The sequence below is a fragment of the Quercus lobata genome, chromosome 12 (genome assembly GCF_001633185.2).
Source record: "Quercus lobata isolate SW786 chromosome 12, ValleyOak3.0 Primary Assembly, whole genome shotgun sequence".
NCBI lineage: Eukaryota > Viridiplantae > Streptophyta > Magnoliopsida > Fagales > Fagaceae > Quercus > Quercus lobata.
Window position 1 is genome coordinate 41194310 of NC_044915.1, and position 12511 is coordinate 41206820.

At 32.7% G+C, this 12511-nt stretch overlaps 1 protein-coding gene and 1 non-coding gene across 2 annotated transcripts; one reads left to right on the forward strand and one right to left on the reverse strand.

Annotated features, from left to right (window-relative positions):
• Positions 1-6585: 6585 nt before the first annotated feature.
• On the reverse strand, positions 6586-6657 carry TRNAT-CGU. Its single transcript has one exon. It is a non-coding gene; the product is annotated as a tRNA-Thr (tRNA).
• Positions 6658-9844: 3187 nt separating this feature from the next.
• Positions 9845-11033, forward strand: LOC115972418. The gene has a single exon (XM_031092700.1). It carries the CDS (start codon positions 10022-10024, stop codon positions 10586-10588), a length of 567 nt encoding a protein of 188 aa, XP_030948560.1. The 5' UTR covers positions 9845-10021; the 3' UTR covers positions 10589-11033.
• Positions 11034-12511: the final 1478 nt, after the last annotated feature.

Below are 12511 nucleotides of genomic sequence, written 5' to 3' on the forward strand. Positions count from 1 at the left end.
CATTTGAGATCTAGGCTTTGTTTGATATATATAATAGGGTATCATGTGTTGAGTTTAATTTGTTGTGGTTGAAGTTTTGTAAGACAGCATTCTATCAACTAAAGTATAAATTTTGTCCCTATCTTAGTTTGTTGTCACCATAAAGACATGCAAGCTTACTAAATAGCAATCTGCAAAATGCTTCAAGCTCGAACAAATCACCAACCTATTGCTAGATTCGATGATCTACCACTAACATCCCCAATAAGGTTGCTAAATTGACTAAAAAGTGAATTTAGCAACCAATACTCTCAAAATATATTGTGCAACAAAAGAGGTAAACTCAAGAGAATTTAAGTAACAGCTACAATGAGCTACTATAGATAGCAGCTCACTATAACTTAAAACTCAAAAATTAATTAATTTTTTAATGTGTGGTGTTAAAAAAATAATATTTTAATGTGTTGATGGTTGTAATTGTTATTTATTATATTAGATATATTATTTTATTGTATTGTTTATATTATTTTAATGTGTTGAATGTTAAAATAAATTTTTTGATATTAAGTGTATTATAAAGTGGGGTAGTACAAATTAAAATAAATAAAGTAATATTTTGAGTTGTAAAAGTTATATTTTTTAATTTTTTTACCGTGAATACTCTAATAGGACCCAAAACCCAAATAACTAAGGTGTACCAATGCCCAAAAATAAATATGATCAGAAATAGAAGCTGAATAAGATTCAACTTAAAAAATGACACTCAACTAGAGTTATATATTAACTTTTAACAGATCATAGCCTTTAGTCAATGCATTTATATATAGGTGTCAAGAATGAAGATTGGATTCGATCTTCATAAACCAAACCGACGAAAAGGGACTGATGTTATTGGACTTCAAGACAATTTGCTTTAGAAAGTTCACATTAACAAAAAATAATAATTGGTTATGAATTCATATATATCATATTCTCTATTTCGTTCATGCACCTCTCTTGAATATAATGCATCATGTTTAGACACAAAAGTCAATCTATTTGTTTTGATTTGCAGCAATTTTTTGTTTGCAATAATAAAAAATTGTTTCTTTGTGTGACAAAGAACATGAAAATTTCAAACAACCACATAATTCGATTGTATATTGGCCAGATGCCTTGGGAGTTTCTTTGAGCATACAAGCCGAGCCTATTCGGTTATTTATTTATTTTTTTATTTTTATTTTTATTTATTTTATAACATAATGGCTAAGAAGCAAAGACTCTTTGAAGTTTGAATCATACGAAACAGGCTTCATTTGCTAACTTCTTATTATTATAAACCTCTAGGCTGGAATTTTTTCATGTTTCTGTCTATCTATTAAAAATAGAGGCTCATAATAATGCAAGGGTTTTAGTCAAGCCAGATTTGCGACACAAATAAATTTGACACGTTTCTGTGTTGTAACTTGTAACATCCCTTTCCGACACACGTAGCCTTATCCCCAATGGCGATAATATTTTTAAAATATAGTAATTCTTCTTCCTCGAAAAATAAAGTGTAATTATTGTTTCCTCTAGGGCTTAGTAGTTACTAATAAAATAGAGTCAACAGACTGAAAATGGAGCAAATGATTTATTTGCAATAGCATCAAAATTTATACACCAAATTGAAGAAAAAAAATGTTCAAAGGGATCTTATGGTAACAATATAAAAGTTGAGGATGTCAATGAGAGAGAGGATTTCATCCTTAACTAGTTATTTTTCTCATAAGAAGAGAAGACAATGTCATTAAACTACAAAACTCTTAACAATAAATAATGAGATATAATCTTTTATATATATTGGATTTATTAGCCCATAATTTTTTTTCCCATATATTTACGGTGTGGAACTGGAAATTAATGCCAAGCATTCAACAAAATGCTAGGAAAATTGACATAGCTAGAAAGGAGTATACAACTTGTGCAAGTCACGTTTCTTTAAAAAAAAAAAAAAAAAAAATTGTACAAGTCACATAAGGATATTTTAAATTAAATAGTTTATGGTAGAATCTAGTTAGTTCAACTACATTTTCCATAATGATTTCTCTCTCTTTTAATTTATTTCACCAAATTGCATAAATGGACAATCTTCAACAATAATATTAATAATAATTAAAATAAACTTTTTTGCATGTCATTTTTCATTCTTATTAAGTATTTGCCGAGTAAGCCGGTTGATAATTATAAGAGATTATTATCTTACGTTTGTTTACATTTACTGTTTTACATCAATATCTATAATTAATGTGAGAATGTCCACATTTTAGTGCATAAAAATGGATGTCAAAAAACGAATGTAAAAGTATGAAAGCCCTATCTATTATCCTACTTTATGTACACCCAGCTCTTTTGCTTGCTAATCACATGCCTGATTTTGGTGCTGGCTATTAATTGAATGGCCTAGAATGAACCTCGATCTACTTTTGAACTCGCCAAAATGATCTGATCTTATCTTGTGTATTGGTGTTGGACATTTAATAGCAGGTAAGATTCAGGAAAAAAATGCCATTTAAACAAATGGCTGAAGTAAAGTTAGGCAAGAATACTGCTGAAAATATTAAGATCAAATTTTGGTAGGACTGCCATATGACTTTAAAATGAAAGGGATAAGTATAACCAGGTTTTTTTTTTTTTTAGGTAACGAAAGGGATAACCATTTGGGTCGGAAAAAAGAGAGAAAGAACTGCCACTTATTGATATGATCATTTGGATGGATAAAAGTAGGAAACTATGAACTATCTGACATTTTCTGCTTTGTATTAGACCATGGACCACCTATATGCAATAACAAATTTGACTTTAGAAGCAAGGATCGATCGATCTTACAGTCCTTCATTGAAAAAACAAACAAACAAACAAAAAAGGAGAAGGAGAAAGATATGGCTCATGCTCCATTATTATATAAACAAGCTGAAACTACGGTTTCATGGCCACAAGTTTATTCTTGAGTTGTACGTAGGTGTCATTGTGATTTGAATTCTCTGTCAAAATGAATCACAAGTAATTGGGACTCTTGCTACCCTGCAACCAAGTCTCTGTCAAAATGAAAGCTTTGGTGTACGTACTTTTCAATAGTGGCGCTTTCAGAAAAGAAGAATAGTAACGAAAAGAAAGAATGGTTATATTTAAATGTGTTCTCCGAGTGTGATAGTTAACCATTTTATTTTAGAAAAATTTTAATATTATTTTTATAAAAAATTGAAAAAATTATCAAAATATTATTTTTTTATTTTTATAAAAATTTTCTTTAAATAAATTATTAACTATTACTTTAAAGCATCTATTAGCATTTTCTAAGAAAGAAAGTGAGTATGGGAGGGATAATGTTGCTGGTAAGACTGACTTGGTATTCAGTGCTTGTAAAAGCACGAGTAAAGATTATCCATAAATGAATAACATTTTCAATTATTGCACTTCGTGAGCTAACTACATGGCCACAAGTTGTTGGAAAATTATTGGTAGTATTGTCGGTACAATAATGTTTTTTATTTTTATTTTATTTTTGAAAGGGTCAGCACAATAATGTTGTATTATCTCTTATCAGTTATCACATTGTCGAGGACGTTTTTGCGACAAAGGCCGAAAATGCGAAAACGGCCTAAATCTCCCCTTGGGTTCTTTAGAAGTCTTTATTGGTGGAGAATCAAGCCCAAAATTCACAATGTATAGAAAACAAAGGCTAATGGTTCTTTGATAAGAGAGAATTAAAATGCTACTAACAAAAGTGCAGAAAAAGTATAAAAATATAATAGGTCTGAAACTTCGATCCACAGTCACCCAGAAGAAGAAAATGAGAGAGGTTGTGAGGAAGAGAGGGAAGGTTCCCCTGTACCCATATTTCCACTCCTAAAGTTCAGAATTGTGAGAATGTTTCCTGGCTTAGTAGATTTTTGCTCTCAAGTTTCAACTCTATGGGGAAAACGTGGTTTAACAGGTCTGAAATTTCGACTCATAGTCAGCCAAAAGAGGAAAATGAGAGAGGTTGTGAGGAAGAGGGGGAGGTTTCCCTGTACCCATATTTCCACCCCTAAGGTTCAGAATTGTGAGATTGTTGACTGCCTGAATGAGCTTTTACTTTGAAGTTTCCAGGCTCTAGGTAGAATGTGGCTGCCCCCTTTTTTTGAGCTGAAGAGAGAGTTTTATATAGAGTTTGGGGTGTTCTTAATGACTGGTTTTTGAGTAGTGGAAGAGGCTTTTATCCCCCATGATACTAATTTGGTGTTTTGGCTTGGGTTGCTTTTGTTTGGGGAAGAGTTTAGCATGCTTTTAGCATGATTTTGGAAATAAAGTGGCTGACTCCATTAGCTATTGTTTCCTTGTCATTGTAGGCTTTTGATAGCTGCATTTGGTGGCTACAATAGGCTAGCTAATTAGTTTAGGGTTAGTTGTGTTTTGGTGTGGAAAATGGAGCTGAGCTGAAAATTAGGGACACAGTCACTCAGAGCATAAAAACTCTTTTGGGTGGAAATTTTAGGTACAAGACCTCCTCCATGAGGCTGAGGTGCTACCAGTGTCTCTTGCCCACTTGATAGCACACATGGGTTGGGCTCATGTAAAAGGTTCGAAAGGAACCGACTCATACTCTCCAAACTACACTTCCTCAATTTCCTCCATAAGCCGCATGGGCTTAGGCCATGCTTAAAAGAAAAAAAAAATAATAATAATACACGAATTGAGCCCATAAGGAAGTCGGGCTTGGTTGAATCGGGCTCATACAAAATGTGTTGCGAAAATGGGTATCAATACACATTAATGGTGAATTTTGCTATAAATTTAATATGTTAGATTCACTATTATGTGAGAGAAACTAGAGCTAATGATATTTTCATACGGTTAGAATATTATATAATTACTCCAAGTTGTTTTTGAATTTTGCCTTTTCTTTTGGTAGGACACTGTTTTCATATGCTTACATGTACACATGCACCCCAGGGTTAAGGATTTTTACATGTTTATAAATTTCCAAATTTGACGTAGGAAGTCATAGTATGTCATTATAGAATTTAAGAGCAAAGTAGTCATTGTTTAGATCAGATTTTGAGTTTCTGTTCAAAGTCATAATAAAATGAGGGATGAATGCATAGACTTGAAATTATTTGATTTTGATAGAGGATTGAGCGGAGTAATGAAAGCTTATTAATTAAAATCTTAGTTCCTAATGGTTCAATTGAAAGACTATGAGGTCATGCATGAATTAGAAAATCCTACGAGATAATTGGTTAATACACTTAAACAAATTTTCAACTCTTTGATTATGCTTTTTTTAATGCCTTTGTCAAAGGCATACTAATTTTTGATAATTTGCTGAATGCACATGAATTATTTCAGGGTAAAAGGTGGTTTGCTGCTTTTAAAATAGGTTTGAATAACAGAATAATGCTTATGATAATGTAAGTTGAATTTCATTCATGTAGTTATGGAAAGAATGAGTCTCACTTCTCATTTGATTAAATTAGAGTGGAGCAGTGTATTAGCAGTAGCACTGTTTCTGATCAAGTGATATTAAATGGTTCACCTTCTGAGCCTTTTTTTCCTCCAATGTGGATTGAGGCAGGGGGACCCCTTCTCACCTCATCCATAGATTTTGTTTGCAAATATTCTATCTTTGGCTTTGTTAAAAGCTGAAAAAATATAATTCAGGGGTATAAGATTGGCAAGAGAAATGGATCCCATTTGTTATATGCTGTTTGCAGATGATTGTGTACAATTTTTTGAGGGTTCTGAGAATGTGCAGACTGAGTTAAAGGTTGTTTTGCAATGGCTTTGTGACAATTCTGGTCAGTTAATTAATCAGAAGAAGTTTGAAATTTATTTTAGTCTTAATTTGTCCTAAGGAGTAAGGATATTAAATATGTTGTGATGGAGCATTTTTGAGTTAAGCAAGCAGGGTATCCTTCTAAGTACTTGGGTAATGGTTTAAACTTCTAGTGAAAAAAGTCTGTCATTCAAGAACATAGTTGAGAAAATTAGTTCTATATTTCAGGGTTAGAAAAGCTTAAGTTTCTTTCTTAGGCAGGGAGGTCAACTCTATTCTCTGTCTAGTTTTAAGGCACCAGAGTTAGTATGTTATGTTACATAATCAACAAGAAGATGTGTATTTTTTTTTTTCTTCTTCTGAGGTCATGATAATATTATAAGGACTCATTTTCTGACTTTGAGTACTTTGTGTGGTACAAACAGTTTGAGGATTGTTCAAAGGTCTTCGATTCTTGGGGTTGGAAGGGGATTATGTCTTGTAAAAATTCAAGAACAACTAAATGGGATACAACCCTTTTTTAGATGTTATATGATTTTTAAACAGCTAAGAAAATTTCAAGTATTCCTTTGTCAATACAGTCTTTGCAGACAAACTAATACTGCCTCATTCTAAGTCAGGATTGTTTGAAGTCAAAAAGGGCTATCATCTTTTAAGACGTTAATTCTTAAGGAGGTTGTTGAAAAATTTTAAGGCAAACTGGTTCAGGAATTGGTCTATTCTAGTGGCATATAGCTCCCAGCAAGGAAAAATTCCGAGTTAGGAATTGATCTTTATCATTGTTTACTTGATTGATTCTATGGCTATATCCTCTCTCCCTTTTAAAATACAGCTCCCAGCGAGGATCGAACTCGCGACCTTTCGCTTACGAAGCGAACGCACTACCACTATGCTATGGAAGCTAGACGCTCGCATTTTCCTAATTTCTTATTTTCACATAATAGCTCTGTACACCTTGCACCACCAGCACAGTCCGTAAAAAGTTGTTTCCTGTTATTTTATACTCTTCCGAGTTTTGGGCTGCAATCTTTCTACCTATATTGGCCCATAGTCCCATACTATTACTTACCTAGTGAATGTATTTTTTAATTGAATTTAATTTTTATTTAATCCCTCAAGATTTTTGCCAATTCATATTTTATTTTTAAATGATATAATATTTATTTCAATATATATATATATATATTGTGGGGCCCAACAATTCGTGGACCAGGCCCATTTATCCTTAGAGCGTCCGAAGGCCCAATCCGAGGAGAGCTGTGGCCCAAGCTCTACAACGCAGAGCACAAAACAATTTTTGGGAAGTAGCCGAGGACAGTTTAGTCCTCGGCAGATCCATAATCCCACCAGAATAAAGGGGCAAAACTGGAATAGGGACGAATTAGTAAGGAAATCCAGAATATCTTGGGGAAGTTATCCATACTACCCTTCTAGATAAGGCCCGACGCCTGACAGAGCCGTACTCTGCAGCTTTATCAAACCATCCCCAACAATTCCGGGATTGGACTGATGGGACAAATGTCAATGTTCGTAAAGATTGACCCTACACGTGGACGAAGGGCAATGAATGCAAGCTAGTATAAAATAAGGAAGTAAGTAGATCTGAAGGGGGCCCTTTTTTCCACCTCCGAAAAAAGAGAGACTACATGGGAAAACATCTCAGGAACACCGGACTTCATGGAAGAAAGTTCGTCGTTGGGCAACCGAGAGAAGACCTCAACAGGTCCTCGGATCAACTCCGAGGAGCTCCATCCCACGGGGTACGACGCCTTAGGGCTTAAATGTTCATACCCAATCCCCTTTTTCTACGTAGATTCCTCTAAAGCCATGACCGGACAACGCCACTTGACCAACGGCTAGCTTTTCAAGCCCACTCTCTACAAATCATATTGTGAGGGATCTTTCGTACGCGAGCCCAACATTCTTATTGGGCCGCCAGAGAATTGTGTCCTTACATATATATATTGAAATAAATATAATATATAATTCCATATACAAACATAATCATTATAAATGTCTATTGTCTTTTTTTGTTTTTATATTAAATTAATTATTATGATTATCAAATTTTATATTTTAAAAAATAAAACATACATTGAGAGAATAACATATTTTAAATCTTGTAAAAAAATATTTTCTTCAATGTATTTTTTTTGCAATTTGTATTTTTTTTCGTTGGGTCTTGCAATTCTAGATTAATTAATATATGAAAATTTTAATTAAGGACGATTAACTATTTAGATTTGGACTATTTAATGATGAATAATTAGCAAAACAAACTAAAATTCTATATATATATATATATATATATTCATGCGGATTATATGAAATGATCTATCAAGCTTTCTATAGAAAAATTTTAATTTAATTTTCTATGAATAAAGTTTGGCTCCAAACTTTGGAGCTATCTTTTCCAATCTATTAAGTAGCAATTTACAAGATTATTGATGTATATTTTTTAAACCAATTATATAATTCATTCAAAAAATTATGTAACTAAAATTACATATAGATAGTTTCTTCAATTGCCCATCATGAGTTGAAGCAAGATAGCTCCAAATTAGTTTGGAGCCAAACTTTTTTCTTTTCTTTGTTCATGTTATATTTCTTTTATAAAAAATAAAATAATGTATATATCTATGTTTATGTTTATATTTATTTAACATAAGAGGAAACATTTTGTCTTTTTATTGACTTTCATTTTAAGTTTTAATAATTATTTTATGTATCAAATATATGCATCATCTGTTTTACGATGTGTAGATTGTATGGTTGTGAAGGATCTACACATTATGAATAAAATTATACATATTTTTAATGCAGGAGAAGCATTATTTTAAGATTGTAATCTACATTTCTTTTTATAAATTTATTAATAAAATCTGTATCATACATATTATTTTTGAACTTTCAGTACGTTGCATGGTTGAGTGACTAATATTTTTATAAAAGGAAAAGTCATCTTGATTTCCCTTTCTGGTGTAATCCATTGGACTCAATTATTTGGTGACTCCATTTTTCAAATAAATTGTATTTTTACCCAAAACAGACAGGGTATATATATGAACTGCAAGTTGATCAAGGATCACTTTACATTGCTAGTTGCAAGTGGTGTAGCGTTTTCATTTAACAAAATCCACATACTTAAAAGCCTTCTTGTTCAAGTTTTCTCTACTCTCCAAGTCTGCAGACAGAAATAGAATCCGGTTTTCCTCTCTACGCCCACAGCAAAGCTAGCCCTGGAAGAGCGGAATCACTTTTTCTTTTCCACTTCATGATACCTGTGAATCTAAAACCTTTTTTTAATAATCATCCTTCTGATCATGGTAAGTACAGCTCTCTCTCTGTCACATGCATGGTTGGTCACGTTTCTCGTGAATTTGGAGCTTTTTAGATCAATCTGCTCTGCTGTTTAACGACATAGCCATTAATTTGTAAATTTGTTGTCTTTGCTTGAATGGATTGGAGAAGCATTCAGTCATTTTCTATAATTTTCTCATGTCTTTCACTTTCCAGCAAAAGAAGAGAAGCTAGCTCAAGTAAGGACTAGACATGCATGTAATGATGTAAGGACCTTCATGTAAATGGACAAAGTTTTTAGTATCTTCCCCTTTACCCGCATTCATAAAAGTTACTCCACCAAAAGATTGTTTTTGATACTGAGCTAAGGCTACATTTTTTTAATTTATTTTATTTCAAAACACACCCTATTTTGAACTAAAACCATGATTTAAATTTACAATTTTGAATTTGAAAATTGTGATTTCAAGTCACAATTTCAATTAAAAAATTAAATATGTGTAAAATTGTGCGTAATAACTTATGTGCAACAAGTATTACTGATAAATAAATAAAACAAACCCTCACATGTTATATAGTTGTGTATTGGCTTAATAATAGATAAAAGAAAGCAGTGAAATTAGAGGCCATTATTTTTTTGATGTCTCATCAAGAAAAATCTACGTTATTCAGGATTCTCTCTCTCACACATTCATTAATTGCTGTTTGCTGGGGAAAATTCGTTTATAGTCCACATACATCTGATCCTAGATCCAGCAGACTATATAAATTAGAACATATGTACACTGCTCCCCACAAGAGAGACCTCAAAAATTTCTGAACTTATTCCAAAGAACACTGAATATCCCACCTCTAACTTACTTTCCACATTCACTCTTCCTCTTGCATTCTTCAAGAGACAACACTAGCTTTTCCAATAGTCTTCATATTGCGTTAATTTTCACCATTTGCTAAGTCCTTCACCTCATGGCGCCAAACAGAGAAAACCCCATTGGTTTCTACTCTAATAGGCCATCAACGCTTTCAATGGAAAGTCTCCGAAGAACAATATCAGATATCTCATTCGAGCTAAGCAAAGAAGACACTGACATTGTCGACGTCATTGAAAAACACGACCTCCCACCAATATCCGAGGTTGAAGAGGCCAAGTGCGAGTGCTGTGAAATGTCCGAAGAGTGCACCCGTGAGTACATCAATGGCGTGCGTGAAAAGTTTTCAGGGAAGTTAATTTGTGGGCTGTGTGCTGAGGCTGTGAGTGAAGAGATGGAGAAGAATGGAGGGAAAAGAGAAGAGGCTTTGAATGAACACATGAGTGCTTGTGTAAGGTTCAATAGAATTGATAGGACTCATCCTGTTTTGTACCAAGCTGAGGCCTTCAAAGAGATTTTGAAGAAAAGTTCAAGAACTAGGGCTAAGTCTGTGAGTCCTGCTGCATATAAGGGAGGTCAAAAGAAGAGTGGGATTGCAAGGAGTTCGAGTTGTATTCCAGCAATCACCAGGGACATTGTTGACCGTACGGTGCTTAATAATTGAGCCAATAATTCGTGTGCCTCTTTGGTTTGTCATATACCCAACTTTGCTATGTGCAATGTCAAAGTACGTATACAGCAGTATGTTGTCAACGTATGACATGATAAACACCTCTTTTAATGTATTGGTTAAAAAATGTTGTGAGGATACGTGTTTTCGTGTTTAAATACTAAAAATTGTTATTTAAACACTAATATTAAACACCCCATAAACTTCTTCGTCCCTTATCCGTGTTACCCTGTTGGTGTAGCTTTCATTTTCCATATACCAAATTATAGTAAATTTCTACTTCTTTCACTGTATACAAAACCTTGTTTCTAGACGATGTGAAGAGAATGACTGTTATATATATAGAGAGGGCTCTAGTTTGTAAGCATATCTTTGTAATAAGAACGAGGGTATCTGAGCTTATTTGAAGTCTACCATTTGATTGTATTTTAAAATCAGCTGCCAGAATAAAAATTGTGCACAATGTTCATGTTCACAAAAAATTCTAGATTCTTTCTGTTCCAAGTAAATTTTAATTCATATTTGAAAACTATCCAATAAGTTCCTCAATTTGTTTCTCTGTCAATATAATGAACACTAGTTTCTTTCTTTTTTCTCTTTTTCAATGACCTTAGCAGCGTTTCACTGGGGATAGCCCTGGGATGGACTGTAAGGACAGGATGGGCAAGCATAAGTTGTTTTTGTTTTGTGTTTTAAAACAAATCAGGAGAATTTGAACCGAAATTCTTTTTCTTGTTAGGAGAATCAAACAATGTATTTAAACCAAAAAGCTCAACTGTCCATTTATTTATACATTTACTTATTAATGAAGTTTATTATAGCTAGGTATCTTTTTTTTTTTTAGAATCATTATAGCTAGGTATCTTTGGTGGCAAAATTCATGAATGAGTACAACTCCGTGATATATTTTTGGAACATATGTCTAAGTTTATCAGTATAGTGGGCTTCAAGGATGAAGCCCAGATCTATGACACCCAAAAATTGAAAGAAAATAATAATAATATGAGGAGAGATCAGTATGGAAGAAAATTGAACAATAACGTTAATTGTGCAACAAGCTCTTGATGTTTTGCTTATTTGTTTGTTTTAGAGACGGAGTCAGAAATTTGAGTTAAAAGGGCGGTTTTACTATTGGTTATATGCAACAATTTTAACCCTTGATTCTGCTACTTAACTACAGAGTTTTTTTTTTTTTTTTTTTTTGGTGAGTAAGAACAAAATTATTTTTGTTTAGAATTTTTTTAAAGGTTATTTATTTTGGATAAAATTAATTGAGTTAATTGAGTTTTACTTTTTGTTGTTGAGCTTTTTTTTTTTTTTTTTGGGCTTGTATATTTTGTTTTAGATTTTAGATTTATAAATTTTTTTTATGGTCACTAAAATGAGGAAAATGCTAGAGCTACAAGTTTTTTTTTTTTTTTTTTTTTTTTTTTTTTTATTATAAATAAATTACTGATGTGATAAGTTGTTACTAGTAAGTAAAAAAACATTGTGAGTGGTTTGCCCATATGCAAAATAATAAGAATTTACTACCAAAATAGCTTGTAAAAATGTTATAAAAAAGTTTGTGAGTATAGCATTACTCTTAAAAGAATCTGTTAGGTTCTAAGGCTTTATGAACTAAATGTACTAGAACTTCATTATGTATTATGTTGGCAAACCATGATCAAAACATAGAGTCTAGGTTTAGGCTTGCTCAAAGAGTGTTTATTTATAAAAGTTGGAATCGAGTGATTGCAGGATTTATTGATCTAAATTTGCAAGGCTTGATCGATCGAAAATTAGACTCGATCAATCGAACCTTGTGCAGATTAATTTTTCTACAGAATTTCGAACTCAATCCAAGCTTGTTTGATGTGTAGGGTTTTATGTTTTGCTTCAAGTATAAAAGGAAAAACCCTAGCTACGTTTTAGATG

Excerpts from the sequence above, each read along its gene's own strand:
- LOC115972418 (XM_031092700.1), top strand. The coding sequence starts at position 10,022 with ATGGCGCCAAACAGAGAAAACCCCATTGGTTTCTACTCTAATAGGCCA.